Source organism: Artemia sp. Qi Xiang Cuo, chromosome 17, assembly GCF_049724085.1.
Source record: "Artemia sp. Qi Xiang Cuo chromosome 17, ASM4972408v1, whole genome shotgun sequence".
NCBI classification, from domain to species: domain Eukaryota; kingdom Metazoa; phylum Arthropoda; class Branchiopoda; order Anostraca; family Artemiidae; genus Artemia; species Artemia sp. Qi Xiang Cuo.
In genome coordinates this window covers 33,065,978-33,087,492 of record NC_142810.1, presented here as the reverse complement: position 1 = coordinate 33,087,492, position 21,515 = coordinate 33,065,978, and the positions used below count along the sequence as shown (strand labels likewise).

General features: G+C 35.9%; 1 protein-coding gene across 1 annotated transcript in view; it reads right to left on the bottom strand.

The window, feature by feature from the left end:
• Positions 1-21,515, bottom strand: part of 14-3-3epsilon (tyrosine 3-monooxygenase/tryptophan 5-monooxygenase activation protein epsilon) — a 30,318-nt gene that overhangs the window by 4,546 nt on the left and 4,257 nt on the right. Inside the window, exons 2-5 of the mRNA XM_089103070.1 lie at positions 11,537-11,736; positions 9,132-9,238; positions 7,232-7,369; positions 4,386-4,591 (exon numbers count right to left, since the gene is read on the bottom strand). Of these exons, the coding sequence (XP_088959196.1) occupies positions 4,386-4,591; positions 7,232-7,369; positions 9,132-9,238; positions 11,537-11,736 (651 nt within the window). The remainder of the gene's footprint in view (positions 1-4,385; positions 4,592-7,231; positions 7,370-9,131; positions 9,239-11,536; positions 11,737-21,515) is intronic.

Genomic DNA, 21,515 nt, shown 5'->3' with positions numbered 1-21,515 from the left:
ACCTTCTTAACTCAACCTCTTTTCTCTTCTTCCTTCTTTTCCATAAATATTCACATTGCTTCGTCACAATCGACACCACAGCTAGCTCTCTCCTCTCATTTCCAGGAATTTCTACATTCAGTTTAATCAACATTATCTTTTCTTCCTCAGTATTCCCAATTACTCCAGAATCTCTTAAAGCACTAAAACACTTATCTACAATTCCTTCATTATATTTACAGTTCAAAAATTCGTACTTCAGGCCATTTATCACTATTTCGTCGCAAAACTTGCACTTTGGACCTTCATCTTGGGTAAAACGACTTACCCGATCTTGAAGCGACAGTATCTCATGAATAAACAGAAACATAAATTCCTTTATAAACTCACTATGGTACACTATGCATTTTCTCAAACGATAGCTTAAAATTCACAAATGGTTGTTTTGTTTTCACGTGAAAAACCACTTCTTCTTCTGTTTTCTCTAAATATCCATCCACTATCTTTTTCCTTTCGGTATTTTTCATCTGATCACTCAGCAAGCCTTGGTTTTTCATTTCTAGAATACACCATATTACTTCATGGAGTTTCTCTGGCACATCCCTGATCATTTTTTGTTTTGCTAGTTCATCCTCCTCAGTATTTATCACTGGTAAGGCCCATCCTCCTATTATTTTACCGTCGATCCATTTACTACAGATAATCTCACAGACGTTTCTAATTCTCAGAGACTTGCGCACCTTTCGGAAATTTATAACACTAAGACCCCCCTCATCTCGGAGCACATACAACATTTTCATTCTTAGCTTTTCCAGTTTTCCCCTCCAAACGAAACGCCAAATGCTCCTTTCCACCTTTTTAGCATACTTTTCTTCAAGACTAAAAGCTGATGCCAGATAAAATAGCAGTGGGAGAGCATACGTGTTTACATACACTACTCTCTCAAACATTGACACGAAGTGTGTTCTTTGATGGGCTACCAGCAACCCCTCAATCTTTCGCACATGCTCTTCCCGCAAATTGTCCACATTCACCATTCTTTCAAAAAGTGCACCCAATACTTTCACTGACTGAGCTTCCTCGACCCAGACGCTATCATCTAAGCGTGCACACTCACCTATGTTTAGTAACTGGCTCTTTGTCTGTGTATTTTTTACCAAGAAATGCTCCCCATACCCAACTAGTCCTCTCACCACTTCCATCAAATCAGCCATACTTCCAGGAAGGAAGGCCCCATCGTCTACAAAAGCCAGTGATTTCAAGGAGATTTTCGTTGTAATGGCAATTCCCTGAATTTGCCGTTCAACATACTTAAAAAGTGGATCTATATAAAGTTCTATTAAATAAGGGGCACTCGGATCCTCTTGTCGCACTGCCTTTTCAAGCTTCAGCCTTCCACTAGTGTAACCATTTATGTTCACAACCACCATCGGGTTCTTATATAATTTTCATGCCACTTCACAAACCGTTGATCAAGCCCAAACTTTTCCTTCATCAGTGTCCACAGTATCGACCTTATAAGCGAGTCATACGTTTTGACAACATCCATACACAGTAGGAAAGCCATTATGGAAAACGCCTTTATTTTTTTTGCCATTTCTTCGTCTCTGCGTACCAACGAGTCATGCATCATGTTGAGAATATGCTGGAACTTCTTTCCTCGAATACCACTAAACTGATATCCTCCCAGGATTCCAGGCATCACCTTCTCCCTTCTCTTAGTTAAAAATTTGGACGTTATTCTGTAGTCACTGTTTGAAACCAATATAGGCGTCCAGTTTTGAAGGTCCATAATATCGCCTCCTTTAAAAAGGAGAGACATCATGCCCACATCATCCTCTGGATATCCTTGTTCAACATAGCTTCTCACCACCAAAGTAAACAGATCCCCAATTTCCGGAAAAAATTCTTTATAAAATTCGTATCCCAGTCCATCCACCCCAGGTGACTTGCCATTTTTCATTCCTCTTATTATTTTTTCAGTTTCCAGCCGGGTTACCTCCTGCAGTATCAGCTCATTCTCTTCGGTCTTTACCTTCCTACCTGGTTCAAAATCTGCCAAGGAATCCATTCTGCAATCTTGTTCTTGATCTGGCAATGTGTAAATTTGCTTATATGAATCTTCCACTATTTTTTTTTGTATCTCCTCTTCATTTTCCACAAATTCTCCCTGCTTATTTCTTAATCCCCTATTTCTATTATTTTCTCTTTTCTTTTTAGCCTTAATTTTCATTGCTAGATTTACTTGTCCTGCATTCTCTTCTTCAGCCAATCTATTTTTCAGTATCCAAATCTCAAATTCCTTTTCTTCAATCTTTGTATTTCATCTTTGACCTCTTTAAACTCGTACCAAACCTCCGTCCCATCGTCAATCTCTTCCTTCAGTTGGTTTAACAATATATAAAGATTTCTTTTATGTGCTTTACTTTCCCTTTTTGATTATTTTCCCCAGTTTTGTACATATGCTTTTACTTTTTGCTTTAGGACTTTCCAAAATTGCACTGGCTCTGTTCCATCTGTAAAATCATGCATCCAAGTTCGAATACTGGCTCTCAGCTGCTCTTTCAGTGGGCCCTTTAGTGTTGAAGGATTCAGTTTCCAATAGTTCTTTATAAATTTTTCTCGGTTTGTGTTAGTTCCCATGTCCATTACCAGAGCAGTGTGGTCAGAGAAAAATACGAGTTCGTTCTGTACACTAATCACTTTCGTTAACAGATTATGCTTCACACAAACCTGGCCTATTCTGCTTGATCCTTGGTTATCCATTCGAGTAAATCCAGATCCTTTCCCAAAATCAACTCACACATGTTTCAAAATTCCAAGTACTTATGACCGCCGTTAAATCTTCACTGCATCTTCTTCTTGCTACTTTTCCATTCCTTCCTAAGGTATCCGCTTCGGACACTATACAATTAAAATCCCCCAACATTATCAACTTTTCTTCACAAAGGAACCTTGGCAATTTTTCACAAATGGCACTCTCCCGTTGTGTGAAGTTACCCCTTCCTAACGGTAGGTGGACGTTTACTATTACTAACGACACACAACGCACACTACAAATGCTTGCATCATCGTCAAAACTCATACTTCCTTGATCACACTGTGCACTGTCTTTTAAAAGGAAACCAACATCTGGTTTGAGCCCTCGATAAACATACTGGTAACTTTTCTGGACTTTGAACTTTTTTGAGTCAACTTCTTGTAGACATGCTACATCTATATTCTGTTTTTTTTTTCTCTCACAAATTCTGAAATGAAACAAGTTCCAATTTTCCGTAAATCCTTCCTTACGACATATTCCCAACCCAGGATGACATACCGTTTGAAATATGGTAAATCAAACGGGTGCCCAAATCAGTTCGTAGAAAATCTTACTTGACTAAAGTTAAAACTGCAGCTTCAATATTCCAACCTTGGTTTGTAGACTTTTCTTTCTATTCTTCAAAGCTTTTTTCAAATGTAAAAAAAAAACGCCCTGGCCTTGGCTAATCTACTTTTAATATCTTCCCTGCACCAACTCTCTTTACTTCAACTATTTAGTTTAAGCGACTTAGTCTTCCTAACATTAATTTTCAAATCTACTCTTGCATTCTGAGCTCTTAAAACATCAAAAAAATCATTCATTTCGCTAACATTTTCATCTAAGACATTTAAATCATCAGAATAGTTCCAATCGAGGAGACTGCTTTATCATAGTCTTTGCTGTGTTCCAGTCCACCAAAATGGTCTGCATAAATGGGGATAGAATGCAATCTTGCTTATTTCCTTATCTAATACTAAACCTGCTACTACCCCCTATTTCCTACTTGAAATACAGCAATGCATTTGGGACCTTTTTTTTAATCCTTTTAGTGTTGTCTCGAATTCTTCCTCGTCAAACTAATCTTTCCTCACTTCCAAAGGGCCAAAAACTTTTTCATCCTTTTCTATATCATTTCTTGTAACTTTATTAAGGTTTATCACGTTCTCAAAATGTTCAGCCCATTTCTCTTTAATGCTTTCCTAATTTTTTATCACTAATCATGGCCCCGTTCCTATTTTTAACTGGGACAAGTCAATATTGACTGCTCCCTTTCAATTTTCAACATGCCAATAAAGCTTATTACTGTTCCTCCGTCTGGCTGCATCTTACAGAGCTTCAGCAATTTCATCTATGGCCTCTACTTCCCATATTAATTACAATTTTGATGCTTTCTCGTTTGTAGGTAACGGCTAACAAGTATATGGGCGATCAACCAGTTAATAGAGAATTAAACCCCTTTGACTGTTTTGTCTGCTACCAACATCTTAGAAAGCCCTGTTAGAGGCACAAAAGAAAAGTCCAAGGAGTTCGCAAAAAACATTCGATCCTTGATCTATTATAAATTGACAGTGTAGTTACTACAGAAAAAGAGAAACAAAATTACCTTCAGGTTGCATGTCTGCAGTCCATAATGTTAGATTATCCCTTAGAAGCTGCATAATTAAAGTAGAATCTTTGTAGCTTTCTTCGCTGAGAGTGTCTAATTCAGCAATAGCATCATCAAATGCAGCCTTGGCTAATCTACAGGCTCGGTCTGGACTGTTCAAAATCTCATAGTAAAATACAGAGAAATTCAAAGCAAGACCAAGCCTAAAATGAAAAACAGAAATAAATAACTATATCATAAACTCAATGAGACAATAGAGCTTTGGCGGATGAGAAAAGAATAAACAAAAAACAAAGGATATTTCAATTTTAAATAGAACTGGCCCGCAAATGTGAAATTTACTCTCAAAGGACAAATTAACTTAGGCAAAACATAAATTTAAAAGAACAGAGAAATTCCTAATGCTCATCAGGTTTAATTTGGAAAAAGACACAATTTATGAGAACTGATCATTTTAAGAGGTGAAAGAAAATAGTACTTTACATGGGTACTTTCTGTCCGTTTTAAGTTTAACGTCACTCTTTATTTTATACATATAAAAAAGCTTTTCTCATGGCAGTGCTAAACCAGAATATGGCCAATTAAATTTTAAGCATATCAAATCTAGATGGCGTGAAATAACTATGGACACAAATTGTGTAACAGCAATGTTTTCAAAAGAACTTTTTACCTTATGTATTTCTGACATTTTTCAAGTTACCTTTTGTAATGAATCTGATGCAAAACTTTCAATTTTTTTGGTCTCGTAAGTTCAAACGTTATTTTAAACACTATTGCTTAGGTATCCTGGTCATATTTAATTTATTAAAAAACTTAACGCACTATTTCAAGGCCAATCTAATAAATAATGTTTATTTAAAGTTTATGCTTATATACGTGAGAAAAGCAGGGTCCACTCCTGCTTCCCATTGATCTAATTGTCCATTGAAACCGTAGACTATTACCCTTTTAAATGGCTTAGTTTTTGCTCAGTACAGCAACAGGAATTTCAAACTGATGTATTAAATTCACCCAAGTTCCATAAGCTAATTTTTCCTATTAAAATCCAAGCAAAAAATATCTGTCCAAAGGTGCTGAAGTTTAAACATTTAACTGAACATTTGAGGTCCTTAATCCAAGGGTATTACCCTATTCCACGCGTTTGTGCTATCCATACAGTAAACTGGCACAGTTCAAACCATTCACTGGTTAAACGGTTCAATCCAAAAAGTCTCACAGTTATAGCAGAAGAGATATATTAGGATACCAAGAAATAGTATATCTAATTCTTCAGTTAAAGTTTGTTCATCAGTTTCATCTTGTAGGAATAAGGTCTACATTTCGTTTTTGGTCTGAATAGGAAACAATTTACTCTCAAGAAAAACCGCTCTTGGAAGAGAAGGAATTCCGGGAAGTCAAAGTTCTGGAAACTTTACGAGATTGCATGAAATATATATATATCAATCTGACTCTGTCACCAAACTTAATTTTTCAATAGCAATGATAAGGAAAAAGTATAATACGAGAAAATAAAACAAATCAAATATTACATTCAATCTTCATTGCATACTCTTTTTCAATACTCAATACAACAAGGATTGGGAGCGGGGGGCGGGAGACACTAAGAGCTAAAAGTTTTCTTTTATGATGACTAAATGTATTTTGTGACCAGGAAATATTTTAAGCAATCATTGAGAGTTTTTAAGGATCATATTCATTTTAAAGACCTCTGATTGAATACAATTTGGAGCACAAGCTTTATTTGACTTTTATTTCCACACTTATTTCTTCTTTAAGTCGTAGAAGAATCAGAAAAACATAATGATTTAGTAATGGCGTATTAATGTATCATTGGGCCCAATCTCCTCCCAACGACCATTTAATACTGATGTATTAATTTACCTGATATTTGACGGTTATGACCCACTCTCCCTTTAAGAACACTTCGCATCTTAAACATATTATACGAAGGCTCTGATGAGAATTTTAACTTATTTTATGTCCTAAGTGCACTTTTGGAATTTGCTTTTGTTTTCATCTCAGTTGACTGCCCTCATAGCCTTTTGAATTCAGTTCCTTTTTAAAGAAATGTCAGTTTGAGACCGAGCGAGGTTTTACCTTTTTGTTTGATACAAAATACAACTTGTTTGAAAAGGTTAATAGTAATTTTGGCCTTTCTGTATTATCCTGCCCCCCCCCCCTATTGAAGTACCACAGGGGCTAAATTTTGTTAACCTAGGTCAAAATTATTTTTTAGAACCTAATTAACAAATTATAGGCCAACAGTTAAGTTTTTACACTAAGTTGAAATGTTTAATGATATATACACACCACTATGCTTTTTAATCATGCCAAATGCTTTCCATTTGCATTATGATTCTTATCTTGCACCATTCTAATATTGAACAAAACAAGACGTATTAGTGTTAAATTCAAACAACAATAAAAAAAAGTACATATTCAAATTCATAATTTCCAAATGAGGAGAAGGGAGGTAACTCCTCCCCCCTTTCATGTGTTGGTATGCAGCTGAAACAACAGAATAATTATTAAAAGTTACTTGTGATACACAGGTAGATGAGCCTTACCTAATAGGATGTGTTGGTGCCAATTCTGTCATGGCAATATCACTAGCAGCTTTGTAGGCCACCAATGAATTTGTAGGCCACAAAGCAACAGAATAATTATTAAAAGTTACTTGAGATATAAAGGTAGATGAGCCTTACCTAATAGGATGTGTTGGTGGCAATTCTTTCATGGCAATATCACTAGCAGCTTTGTAGGCCACCAATGAATTTGTAGGCCACCAAGCAACAGAATAATTATTAAAAGTTACTTGTGATACAAAGGTAGATGAGCCTTACCTAATAGGATGTGTTGGTGGCAATTCTGTCATGGCAATATCACTAGCAGCTTTGTAGGCCACCAATGAATTTTCTGCTGCTTCTTTTCGGTCGTTTCCAGTGGCAAATTCAGCCAAATAACGATGGTAATCACCTTTCCTAAAAAATAATACTAACATGTATTGAGGGTTTCAGCCTACATCCCCAAGTCATTCACGCCTCCATTTGGTTTTTTTTAGGCACCCACAGTCACTGCCACCCCATCAAAGAGTATAGAACAGGAAACTGTCTCTTGTTCCTTAAGAGGGATTTTAGAAATTACTTTTTTTTTCTTTTGAACATAAAAAGTAGACAGAAAGACTTAACTAAAAAATTTTGAGCAGCTGTTGGAAAGGCATTTCTGCCTGGATTTTTCAAGCAAAGAATAATAATATTTCTTGGAAAGAACATTAGAAAATCTGAATAATTGCTGCAATTCAAAACAAAGATTGTAGCAGTCTTTAATATGGTCATGTTGTGGTCCAAGAATAATTTTTACGTCTCTCAACTCCCGTCTTACTGCAAATCAGCAGTATTAATAGCTGGTAAGTGTATTTTGTGACATTTCATTTCAAAAAGCAATTTTAAAGATTGCCAACTAGTTCTGAAAACTATTTGCACTCATGATGGCATTTTATCTTTTTAACGGTATCATCCCACCTCTATTGAATAAAAAATATGTTGATTTTACAATTGCTTAACATCTCTAAATGCAGCAAATTTGGAGAAAACATCAGCTAGCTTTTGTATACAACCCAGGACTATATCTGGCGCCATTAAATGGGAGAAGTTGGGACACAATTGTAACGGCAGTGATTATTGTATTTGGAGAGATTATTGAATGAGGAATCAAATAACCTATCTTTTTTTCTATGTGATTTCTGTCCTATATGCAACATTAATAAGTGAATTTCTACCTTATTATCTATCCCTACTATGTAATTACCATTACAAAAATTTGTATTAGCTGAAAATTCAAAGTTCCAAATGGCTAAATCTATAGTCACAAATACTATATCAACAAAAAGCCCAGCTTTCATTCTAATTGCAAATAAGGTAACACAGAAGGATATAAAAATTGACAGAGAAAAACAAGAGAAAAATACTCTTAATTGCCCCCCCCCCCCAACTATTTTTTGTGGGAATGGTGTTTCAAATTTCCAGTACCATTTTGTTGAGAATAATTATCCAAATTAGCAAGAATGATGTGCACCACAAATGAAAGTTGTAGGCCCCATTAGCAGCCCTGTATATGAAGTTGTAGAGTCCTCCAGAAAAATACCCTTAAGGTGAATCAATCAATCAATCAATCAATCCATTTCTAAACTAAAAAAAAAAAAAAAAAAAAAAAAAAAATTCATACCTTCAAAAACTAACTTCCCATCAAACATACAGCATAAACACTACACCACACAGATCGTATCTGATCATCCATTTAAAATTTCTGTAGGATGGACAATGACACCCTTTAAGGAGGAAGTGGGGGGAGGGGGCTGATACGAGGGTTTCAACTCCACCCCTGAACATTGAAGACCAAACAAATGTAAAAAAGTGTAACATCTCTTAATGTTTGAGGAGACATATGAGTTTTCCAACAGCAGCAGCAAAAAAATCTTTTAATGGCATCTATCTTGGCCCCCAGGAATATGTCAAAAATAACTCTTGAAATGGAATATTTTTAAGAAAGGCCCATAGCGTAAGGACATTTGGGCCAAAAATTCAAGTCCATTTTAATTTTTTTCATTACAAAAAAGAACCTAAAATCACCCTGTCAATTGTTCAGCTTACATGGTGCTAAATTAACACAGCTTTTCTGAATGAGACCTGCAATTGCTATTCCTTGGGAAGGTCAGAAACTTTTCAGAAATGTTTTGATACTTACATCTTAAAATAGAAAACTTTTGATTCTCCAGTAGAAGCAGCTGGTATTAAATGCTTTTCTATGACATTTAATATATCTTGACAAATGTCTTTCAATTCATTTTCAACCTAAAAAGAAAATAATATTAGATTTAATATTAAACCTAATTTAATATTTGAATCTTACATTGCAAAGAAATGAAAACTGAGATGGAAACAAAAATGGATAGCAGAAACGGAGAACAAAATGGGAGGAATTCAACTTTTAACAGCTTCTCAGTGCTTTGGTTGTAATAGAAAGTTCAAAAAATAGAGAATAAATTAGGTGTATTCGACCAAAAACACCATCTGCATTTTTAGGGGTTTTAAGAAAATTGCAATCTGCTGTTTTTCTTCAGAAAAACAGTCTATTAGGAAAAAATATATAACAAATTTAAATACTTTCGCATATTTCTTAAAGATTCCTAAACACAAAGGCTTTAATTATCAAAGTAATTATATCCACATGCACTTTGAATATTATTTTCTCTTTAATAAAATTTTTTCTAACCATTAATAACCAGCATTGAGTTTAATAAACCTATAAACCAGGACATGATGTAAAAGTTCACCAGTTATGATCTTTAGAAGTGAGTATAATAGACAGATTTCTTGTTTTTGTATCTGACAGTTTTGATCCTCAAGGTTTACCTTCCCTGTCCAAGTTTCTAGTATCTTATTTTTATTTAGCTCAAAACTTTTTTTTTTTTTAGCAAAAGATGACAATTTGCTATGATTTGACATCTGAGATTTGGCTTTAACCATCTATCAAAATACACTTTTCAAGTTTGGTCAGTAGTTTTTTTTTAGATCGAAAAATATACTAAACATTTCTTGGAAATCATTGAAAAAAAAAAATCTTTTAATTTTTAAGCAGGTTAAGATCATTCTTAAAGAAAAAGTCCAAGTCATGAAACTAATGGATTGAACAATGCAAATGTCTTGTTCCTTTGACACCAGTTATAGCTGCGGACATGTTACAAAACTGCATGTTTCAAAGGCAACTTTAGGATTTGTAAAAGGAAAATAAACAACTGAATTCAATGGAACTAAACGAATTCCGCATATTTTTCAACATTTAAGAGTACAGAACACCTATGATATTCCTATTGTACCAACAATTATAGCTTAAAAAAAAAAAAAGCATTACAGTTAAAAATTTTGCAATGCCATAACACCTTTTAACAAAGATTTGAACGAGAAGAATTGATTAATCATGACCGACTAATACACAAGAATTTAATATCTAAAATAGAACAAATAGGAGTATATTCAGCTCTGACACACATTAAGCCAACAAGGATTCCAGTAAGTGCGCCTGAATGAAATTAAATAAATACAATTACCTACTGAATGCCAAAAATTAATTGCAACAAGCATGAGTGTTAGTAGTATTTAACTTAAAAACTAAACAAATGCTTTAAATCGATAGCTTTATTTAGCTAATTTGTTTGATGACTTGTTAATACAACAACTGTGGTATCTCTTTAACTCTTCAAAGAAAGACTAGGGGCATTTACAATTGTAATTTGGCTAATTTGTTTACCCACTTGAACAACATGGATTTAAAAAGCAAGGAACCCCTACTACAAATCTGCTATGCATGAAATTCATGAAAACTAATCAAATTGTTATAGATGCACTAATACACAAAACAAAAATTCTCAAAGTCTGATGGGAAACAGCCCTTCCTGCTGGTGATTTATATTTTAAGGTTCATTGCTTCAAACAAAGTCATGTACATTCATATTAGTTTGACGTCTTTTACAACAAGCTGACTCACACTTGTCTGAATTTAAATGGGCTCTTTAATTTCTATAGATTTTTATAACTGAGCAATATGTGCTATAGATTTATAATGAAAAATCTCAGAAAACCCTTGAATATCAACTTAAGTAGAAATCAAACACCATATTCACAATACAGCCTTAGGATGTTATGATGTAGGATGGTCATACTGTAAATAATTTATTAACAATAAATTATTCATTATCAATGGCATCAATTGGTGGGAGGAGGGAGCAATGGGGCCTCTGTCCCCTATTTGATTCTTTTTTTACTTGGGAGTGGGTGGGTATTTTCATTGAAACATGCATCTTTTTGAATTTTCATTGAAAAAAGCAACTAATTTACCCATCTAAATATTGAAAAATATATCCCCCCCCCACGTAATTTTTTTCGAATTGATGCCACTTTTCATTACCCCCTATATTTGGCGAATGTAGTAGAAAATTAGCATGATAAAAGTCCATATTCAAGACTGAAATACAGAGAGCTTTAACTTCTGATAGCTTTCTGCTCCCAACAATGGATTTACCAAACACATCTTTAAGTACAAATATATGATTATTCTACTATCAGAGTATGGAAGTAAAAAAAGCAACCAACCTGAGTTCTATAATTCCTTATTAGAGTAAGTTTGTCATCACCACCTCGTGCTTCTTCTTTACTTTCAATACTGGAGATAATCCTCCAAGAGGCTCTTCTAGCTCCAATGACATTTTTATAAGCAACAGATAAGAGATTCCTTTCTTCAACTGTTAATTCCACATCCATTGATGCAACTGTTTTCATGGCTTCAACCATTTCTGTAAAAAAAAGAAGGTTGCGAAAATCCAAGTAATTTCACTGATGCATACAAATCAAGATAGCTGATAACTAGAAAAAAACAATAATGTGGTATTCTAGATTCCTAAAAAATATCTTTGTCTTACTTAATATATACAAGGTGATTGATTTAACTTTATAGCACTAATACCCTAGAAAGCAATTATTTTACTGCAATTCCCATTTTGGTTTTCACATGGCTTTAGGGGACATTTAGAATGTGATCTACAGGCAGACCTGGTACCCTCATCATGGGTGTGAACAGGTCTTTTCAAGTATTTTATCTGGCTGCCCCAAAACAAAGAATTAGGGAAGCAAAATGTCTTCAAAATACTGCAATCTTAAGTTAAAAGCATTTAATAGACTAATATTGGATTGTCATGAGCAATAACAAACATTTCTAAGGCAAAACATGCTTTGATTCTGTTTCTAAGTGTGAAAAGAATCATTTTACATTTTTTTTTTTTACATGAATCAATATCACAAACAAGTTACAATGACAAACTTAAAACATTTTACAAGCTCCTAATACATCTAATTTTGCTCCTTTTTCAACATAACAATTCCTAAATTATTTTATTACTTATTACCTCACTCTGGCCACTTAACATGATTTTTTTTTATTACTGACTATAAAATGAGGAGAAAGCAAAAATACAAAATGTGGCTTGAGTGCTAAGCCCACACATCAAAGGCCTCTTTTAAATTAACTAGTTGCAGCCTTCTACTTCTAAAATGCCTCAAATCTTGCATGGTAAATTAGAAAAAATAAACAAAACAAAAATAATTTGCTTTTAATTTCATTTTGTATAGACTGGAATCTTTTTACAAAGTTAGAAATCCTCAAACCTCACAATTCAATTTAGAACAAGTAAACTAAAGAAGTAATACCAAGTAATTCATTTGTTGTAGGATTTATACTTTATAAAAAGTGAAACTACCTCAAATTTCATGTTTTATCTTAGAATTAATCAAATATAAAGTGTTAGTTTTTAATTTTTCCAGATGTAAAAGAATTTCTGTGATGCTAGACTTCTTCAGATCTCATATTAAATTAAAAACAAAACTAGTTCTAATAAACTGACTCATAATATTTTCCAGTATGTGTGGGGTTCTAAAAACTAGTACTTTAATGAAAACACAAACATCCCCCCTCCAAAAAACTGGAATGTTCTCTTAAAAGCAGAAAATTCAGTAAGTAGCCAGAAGAAAATAGAAGACTATTCTCAATGGTCTTTCACCAGCTAAGAAATTGGTAACCTTTAATGCACAATTACTGTTGTCCAACAAACTAAAGCAGGCTAAGTTATGAAAAGCAAGCTACATTTTGCTTTGTGTTAAAAGAATGCTCAGAAGAATTTCACTTTAAAGTATTATTACACTAAATTCTTAATAGCGGATTCTAGAGTGCGTTCATATTATTAAATTTTACTAATAAGCGAGCAGAAGAGGGGAGTTTCTTGTCGCAAGGGCCGTTGTACCTGCCGGGAGTGTGACTCCCTTAAACTGCGGGGATCAGGTAGCAAGAGACTACGCTTCCCTCGCTTATTAGCTTAAATAGCTCTGTATTACGTCGTAGTTTATTGAACTGGCTCCTCCCCTCGGACTTTGATTTTGCATTACGGATTGTGACGTGGCTGTTGCGATGGGGAGTAATGAGAAATTGGTTTGGAATGCGTTACTGAATTATGCTTTCCGTGCGATAAAAGCTGGTAATCGCTCGGAGGATATAGCGAAAAAAGCAGTCGAGTTTTTCTCAGAGGAAGCAATTGCAATGGCGAAGGAGTTATTGTGGCCCCTAGCAGGAATTACCACACGTGTTACTGCGCGATCGAAGAACACCGATGATATCCTGGACATATTAAAAGTATTTCGGGTTTGTGAAGATAAAAATATCTCGTTGCCGCGGTTTGTGATTTTCGAACCTGATGAAGTTCCGATCATCCCGGGAGAAGTGACGGCTACCCTAACCCGGAAAGTAAACGAATTGTGTGCTAAGTTCGATAGTTACGTGGATTCTAATCCCTCTCCTTCTGTCTCTGCTATGCCTGCGGCAGAAACTAACACGATCATGTCGAAACTGTCATATGCGGTTGTTTTGAAGAATCCCCCGAAAGATCTTTCGAACCCTAGCGCTCGGAAATCCTATTTGGACAGAGTATGTGGTGATACTAGTTCGAACATTGTGGAGCTGAAACCTAGGAAATCTGAATGGAGAGTAGTCTTGAACAACAAGAATGCTGCCGAGTCCCTGGCTGAGGCAGTGGGTAAAAGTGACTCAACTATAAGTGTTAAAGTAAAAACTCCCGCTTTCTTCGGAATAATCCGCCACGTTCCCACTGAAACTTCAGATGACGAACTGCGCTCAGTTGTACCGAACTGTGTTAAGGCCGTACAAATTGGTCGTACTCGGTCATTCAAATTACAGTTTGAAAGCAAAGCTCATCTCTTTATCGCAATGAACTCTCCGCCCATTTTTGGTTACGAGCGACTACCCATTACAGAATTTAAATTCTTACCGATGCAGTGCTACAACTGTCAGTCCTACGGACATGCAGCAAAATCTTGTGTAGATCCCCCGAAATGGTCAAAGTGCGGTGGAGATCATTCCCGCTCTCGGGACAATCCATGCCCACATGCCCCCACCTGCGCTCTGTGTGGTTCTTCTCGACACCCGTGCTACAGCTTCCAATGTCCAGTAGCTCAGAAGCTAATTTCTAAACAATGATCGGTGATTCTATACGGGTTGTTTCATGGAACTTAAATGGTGGAGTGGTTGATAAAATGCCACTGTTAGAAGGATTGTTATGTTATAATGATGTACTCTGTGTGCAGGAACACTTCCTCTCGAATCAAGCCGTTAGTCTGCTTGAGCTAAACGATGGCGTCAAAGTATTTGCTACTCCTGCAAAGTCATCGGGCAGGGGAAGGCCGTCCGGTGGAATCGCCATTCTTGTTAGCAGCAGGTTAAATCCCATTCTGTATAAATCTTCAGACTTTTTTGTTGCTGTTAAGGTGCACAAAACTGTTATCCACTCTGTGTACATGCCAACAGACTACAGAGACAGTAAATCAGAAAAAAAATTTAGTGAAGCCTGCAGTAAGCTATCGAGTTCGGTGGGCAGCTGTTCTAGCCAGGGCCTTGTATGTATAGTCGCTGGTGACGTGAACTGTGACTTGACTGATGAGTCTAATGCTCGAGCACAGATCCTCCTATCTTCCTGTGACGGTCTTCGTCTTGCTAACAATGATCTGTGTTTTACTTATATCCATAACTCAGGCTCGACTTCATCTCTCGACTTCATGTTAAGTTCCATCCAATCTCCAGCTTGCGGCAATTCGCACGTAGATCTGAGCGTAAGCGCGTCTGATCACTTTCCAATTATAAACACTTTTCGAGTAATTCCTGCCTCTCCTAACCCCCCAACTAATGAAAAGAAGTGGAAAATCAAAACTAATTGGAGTAAAATTGACCTGGCTACTTATCATTACGTATTGGATGAGATTCTCACAAAGATTAAAGTGCCGTTCCAATTACTACAGCAGAGTGTATGTATTCAAGATGAAGAGAAACAGCTGCTACTAAACATCTACTGTAGTGAAATATCTCACGCACTGTTATCTGCCGAGGCCGCTGCGGTCCCCATTCGTAAAGTCCGAGTGGGAACGGAAATTCCAAAGTGGTCCGAAAACCCTGCTCTAAGTGAAGCATGTGGTCGTGCAAAATTTTGGCTTAGGCTCTGGAACGAGTGTGGTCGTCCGAAATCAGGTGTTGTAAATGAAGTTCGGCTGTTCAGCAAACGCAGATTTGCTAAGATTTTGTCTAAGCATAAATGTGAAGTGATCGATCAACATAGTCAATTGATAAGTAATGATCCAAATGCTGTGTGGAGATTTCTTAAACGTAATGGTGATCAGAATAGTGTCGAACCTGTGATCTCTGAGCAAGATTGGGTGTCCCACTTTACTTCTGAGTTCTCTCCACCCGAACAAGATCTTGAAGATAAATATGAAGTCGAACTTGATAAGTTCATGGAATTGCCTAGTTCTGGTGTTGGCTACATAGTAACTGTTCCTAATCTGATTCGTGCAATTTCAAAATTAAAAAAGAAACAATCGAAAGGTGTCGACAAGTTGTGTGGGTTGCATCTTGTACATGGTACTGCTGGTCTCCTGAGTCATTTAGAGCTTCTATTCCAAATTATATTTAATTCTGGTCTCGTTCCCGACGTTTTTGGTACTGGAGTAATTACACCTATTTTGAAAAAAGGAAAAAATCCGTTTGAATGCGTATCTTACCGCCCTATAACTGTTTCGCCGGTTTTATGTAAGCTTATGGAATTGCTAGTTATAGATCATATTGCTTTTCAATGTTCTACCCCCAATAATCAGTTCGGATTTAAAAAAGGTGTTGGTCGCGAGCACGTCCATTATATTCTTGCTAATATATTAATAGAAGCTGATGAACTGAATGAATCCCTTATTCTAGCGAGTCACGATGTTAGACGTGCTTTTGATTCTGGGATACATCCCCAGTTATTAGTGTCTGCTCATAAACGTGGTGTGGACCGATCGGTTATTTTGCCTTTTCGGGATATGTATAAGAAGCTTCGAGTCCAAGTTAAAGTCCCGTCTCCTAACGGGCCGATTGTATTACCAAAAGCTATTCCGGTTAGAAAGGGCATTAGGCAGGGTGCAATTTCGTCACCCCGGTTGTATAATAATAGTGTTCTCGAGGCCCAAAAGTTAGTGCAAATGAGCTGCATTTTCCGAGGTTTGGATGTAACATTACTTAATTACGCAGATGATATTTTTAATTTAAGTAGATGTTTGTCTCGTATTGAAGAAAATTTTCAGATTTTAGATGATGCTTATAGAGAGATAGGCCTATCTTTTAATGCAAGTAAAAGCGAGATTGTTGCTTTCAATAGGAGAAATGCAAACTGTATAGATCTTGCTGTCAAATTTGGTGCTCAAGAGGTTCCACTGTCTGACTCCATAATGTACTTAGGAATGCCTATAGGTCATAACATGGCATCTACACGTGCTCGCCAAATAAGTAATTTCGCAGAAAAGGCACGTAAGGCTTACGGGGCGCTATATTCAACTAAAGCGAAATATAATCGACAAATTCGAGCTAGGCTATATAATGCACTGGTGATCCCACACTTTCTGGCTTTATCACCGTTTTGGCATATATTTAGTGTTAGTGATAAAAGAAACCTTCGATCACTTTTTTACAAATATGCAAAATTTCTTTTAAATACCCCACTGTGGGTTAAAAATTCCAAGATGTCTGCAAGGTTCGGTATCACAGATCCGATTGCTGCTGTGACGAAACGTCGTTCTGAATTTTTGGGGTCGCTTGGGCCTAGTAGTCTGGAAATTGCAATTCGTCCTTAGTGTGTTTTTTTAATAATTTCTTTTTTTTTTGGGGGGGTTTCGTAACTTTTTTTTTTGTTTTTTAATTTATGTGTTTTTTTTTTGTTTTTTTTTTTCTTCTTCTTTAAAATCAAATAGTGCCCTTTGTGGTTTTGTATCGAGTGGGTGAATAAAATTATCTATCTATCTATCTAAATAAGACAATGCAATGCAATGTAGTTGAATACTTCCAATCTGTGTGGTATCCAACAAGAATCCCAAGCCACAGCTCATTTAAAAAGAACAAAGACAAACATCAAAATTTGTAAAGGTTAAGTAGCCCAAGTCTACCAACTCTACATTACAAGAGGGGCATATTAGATTTAGTTAACACTTTTGAATTATTAAATGTATTGATAATACACCTTTGGTGCTTTTGAGTCCATCCATTATTCACCCACACAGAAGAACTGACACAGACTAACAATTTTGGGTTTTTAGTCTTTCTTGTTTATTGTGATGTGAAAGGCTTATTCAACTATGGTTTTATTGACTGTATCCTTGTATTATTGAGTAGTAAGACAAGCATGTAGTTTAGTCCTTTTCTTTTTTATTTAATAAAATAGCATATCTGGCCATATTAGGGACAGAGATGCCACTGATTATTATTTGGAAAGAGTATTGAAGAGAGATTCTAATGGTATATTCCCCTTTTCCTATTTGATTTGTCCTATAGCAGCCTTTGGCTATATCAAGAATTTGGGAGTGGGGTGTGAGACAGGGATATAATTGCAACAGCTGTTATTATTTTAGACTTTTACCTTTCATCAAAATGTTCTGGCAACTGGCAAGACTGGGGTGGAATTGCAACAATCATTATCATTTTGAAGTTTTACTTTAAAACAGAAGATTGGTTAAGTTCATTTGTATATGGAAGGGTTGAAGGCAATTCCTTCAAACGCCCTTCCCAGGGATGAATAAATTTGGAACTTTTCTATTACCTATCTATTTAGAAAGTGAACACACTACTGGATGCATATTTGTCTTAGCACACATACCAGTCACTTTCATTGCAAATTTTAGTTTGAGCCCTTAAAGGGACCCTTATAGTGATACCATTTCCTTATTAGAAAATAGTTACCAGAAAATCTGGAAACATTCCTTTAAAAATTACAAGTTCTTATTCATTTCTTTCCTAAAAGTGAATTGCTTCACTTTACACACCCCCCCCCCCCAATGGATAAATATACAATCTACTCTAAATATTCAGCCTATATTTTTCAATGTTGCATATCTTGCCTTCTTTAATAGCTTATAACAAATGTTGATCAATTTACTGAAAAAAAGTAATACTACTCCAAAATTAGTGTGAATTTTAATAGCAGGCTGTGTATTTATCCATCAGGCAGTGGGGAGAGGGAGGCTAAGTGAGGTGATGGACTTTTAATGCAACAAAGTATATATGAAGGTTTAATGGTTTCCAAAATCTTTGGAAACAGCTTTTTAAGAGCAAATAATAAGGAACAAGATGATTGGCTTCTTGTTATCTTGGAAAGTAGTTGAGCTGGGTGAACATAACTTATAAGTAATGATTCTGGAGACTAAATATAACCTTGGAAGGTATTGTCAAGCTGTTATCTTTACTCATTCTTTTGGTGTATGACTTAAGACTATATTTTTGAAAGGTTTATATATATCTAAACCTTGACAAAAACTATTTTACCTTAAGGTAACACTGGAGAGTTAAAGCTCTTCTAAAGAAAATACTACAAAAATAGTAAAACCAAATTCCCCAACTGATGATTTGTTCAAGTGGTATATTTGCTACTCTGACAATGCACTCCTTCACCCTAATGGTCAAAGATATAGTCCTAGGCAATATACAAAACAAACAAAGAACTACCAATGAAATTCTCAATTTAAAACATGCAGCAAATTTCTATTTATAAAATTATCATCTTCCATTTTCATTGATGTTTTTCAGTCATTTTTAGTAATATAATTTCATTTGAATTCAAAGATTCTTGTTCCCAAGATTTAAAAAATGGCACAAGATATGATCTTTTGACATCTATAAATAAAAATTTATTTTTATAGCCAACATAGGAAAGATTCTGTACATTCACAAGATTTCTCAAACATTTACAAATATAGATAAGGTAATACACCCAAGTAGCCTACTCAGACATATATATTGACTAAATGTATCTTTCACAAACAATACCAGTTAGTTCCAAATGTTGGATATGATGCGCCAACCTTAATATTTAGGCCAGTATTTGGTTGAAACCACAGTGTGCTATTCATCCTATATTTGTAAAAATGCCACCAAAACGACCTCACACAAGTCCAAAAAAAGGAACTGATATGTGTGCAGCCTGTGATTGTCATTTAAATGAAGAATCAAGTGCAATGAATTGTGATGGTTGCAGAAGGTGGCTATGTATAGATTGCCTTGAAATGACTGAGCCAGAGTATGATCTTCCAACAAAGATGACAAGGCATATTGGACGTGAGTGGCATTGTCCTATGTGTAAGGGGGGCAAACAGGCAAGACTAAATGCATTGGATATCTAAGATGCCATAACCAAATCCCTTGAATCACTTCAAACAGTCCTAGCTGTCATCCAGAATTTTGATGTAAAATAAAAATGTCTTTTAGTGAATTTAAGCATGAAGTAATTGAAGATATGGATTGTAGATTTCAAGCCAATGAAACATGGATAGATACCCTTGAACAAACATCTGATGCTGTCATCAACCAGGAGTTGCTGAATAGCCTTGTAGTCTCACAGGTACTGACTTACCTTGTTGTGTTTGGAGTACCAGCAAAACCAGATGATGGTCAGTTTATCCAGCAGTCTTTGTCCTAAGATTATAACCTCCCAAACATTTCCATCATGAATCCCCATTGGTTAGTTAATCCAAATAGCCCAAGTAACTCAAACTCACCCATCATTTTCTCTGTTGCAAACCTTGCAACAAAGAAACAAATTCTTCAGAAGACATGAAACAAGAGGAACTGGCAGAATTCAGTTCAGAAATGACGCATCCAAAGCAAAAAGGACTAAAAGAGCAAAACTGTATGAAGAGATCCAAGCTTGACGACCAAATGGTGAGAAAAATATTTTGATTTGGGGAGGCAAAATAGTATAAAAAAACTTTCTACCTCCTGCCCCTCCAACTCAGATGGAACTTTAAGTGAAAACTCGTACATAGTTTCTCTTCTAGTGCATTATTAAAAGCAAATGATACTTTTGCTAGCAGGGAGCTGGACAACAGTTTTTACAGTGCTAAATCTGAACAATCTAAGGGGAGTTGGACAACAGTTTTACAGTGCTAAACCTGAACAAATTATTGAGTCACCAAGTTCTAAAAGATCATTAACCCCCTCTGATAGTAAAAGCTGTAAGAGTTCACGACTCTCAAGGTGTCCCTCATTGCTCCTTGTCTATAACTGTTTTAAGCAGCATTCCCCAGGGGACCATTCTTGGGCCAAGTCTCTTAACTTATATATAAATAATGCACCAAATCTCCTCTCAAACCTCCTCACTCTTTATGCTGATGATTCAAAACTTGTTGGTAAAGCACCCACAACCTCTGATTGGCAATCTATTCAAAATGACCTTAATATTCTTGGGACTTGGAATGATACATGGCTCATCTCGTTCAATATTGACAAATGCCATGTAATACACTTTGGTAATTATAACACTTATCAGCAATACCATCTCCAAGGTAACCCCCTTTCTGCAGTCTCTGAATAAAGAGATCTTGGAGTCATTGTTTATCATCAACTAAAGTTCAGCACCCATGCTAAATCAGTATCATTGTCTGCCCTCCAATCTCTTAGAATGATCAAAATAACTATCTCTAACAGACGTCCAAGCATGTTTATGAAGCTCTACAAGGCACTAGTTCGCCCGCGCCTAAAGGTTGGAATGTCCCTGACATCACACTATTTCAAGAAGGACAAAGAAATTCTAGAAAGAGTTCAACGAAGAGCAACCAAAATGGTCAAAGGCCTCACACAAATGCCATACACAGAGCATTTAGATCACTTGAAGCTTTCCACGCTTGCATACAGGAGGAAACGTGGTGAAATGATAATGACCCACAAAATTATTTCCAAAAATGTTCTCCCTTGTCTCCTTACCCCTCCCCCAGAACATTCTGTCACTAGAGGTCATTCCTAAAAGATCTTCAAGAAATGCTCCTTAGTCCAAGAAAAAGGCCATTTTTTTCAGCCAATGAATAACAAACTTGTGGAATCTACTCTCTGAAAATACAGTGGCTGCTGACTCAACAGGTGCATTCAAGAAAAATTTGGACAAAGAATGGCTACAGCAAGAGTTCCTGTACAACTGGGAAGCTACTGAGTCCTCAACCTCAAACCCAT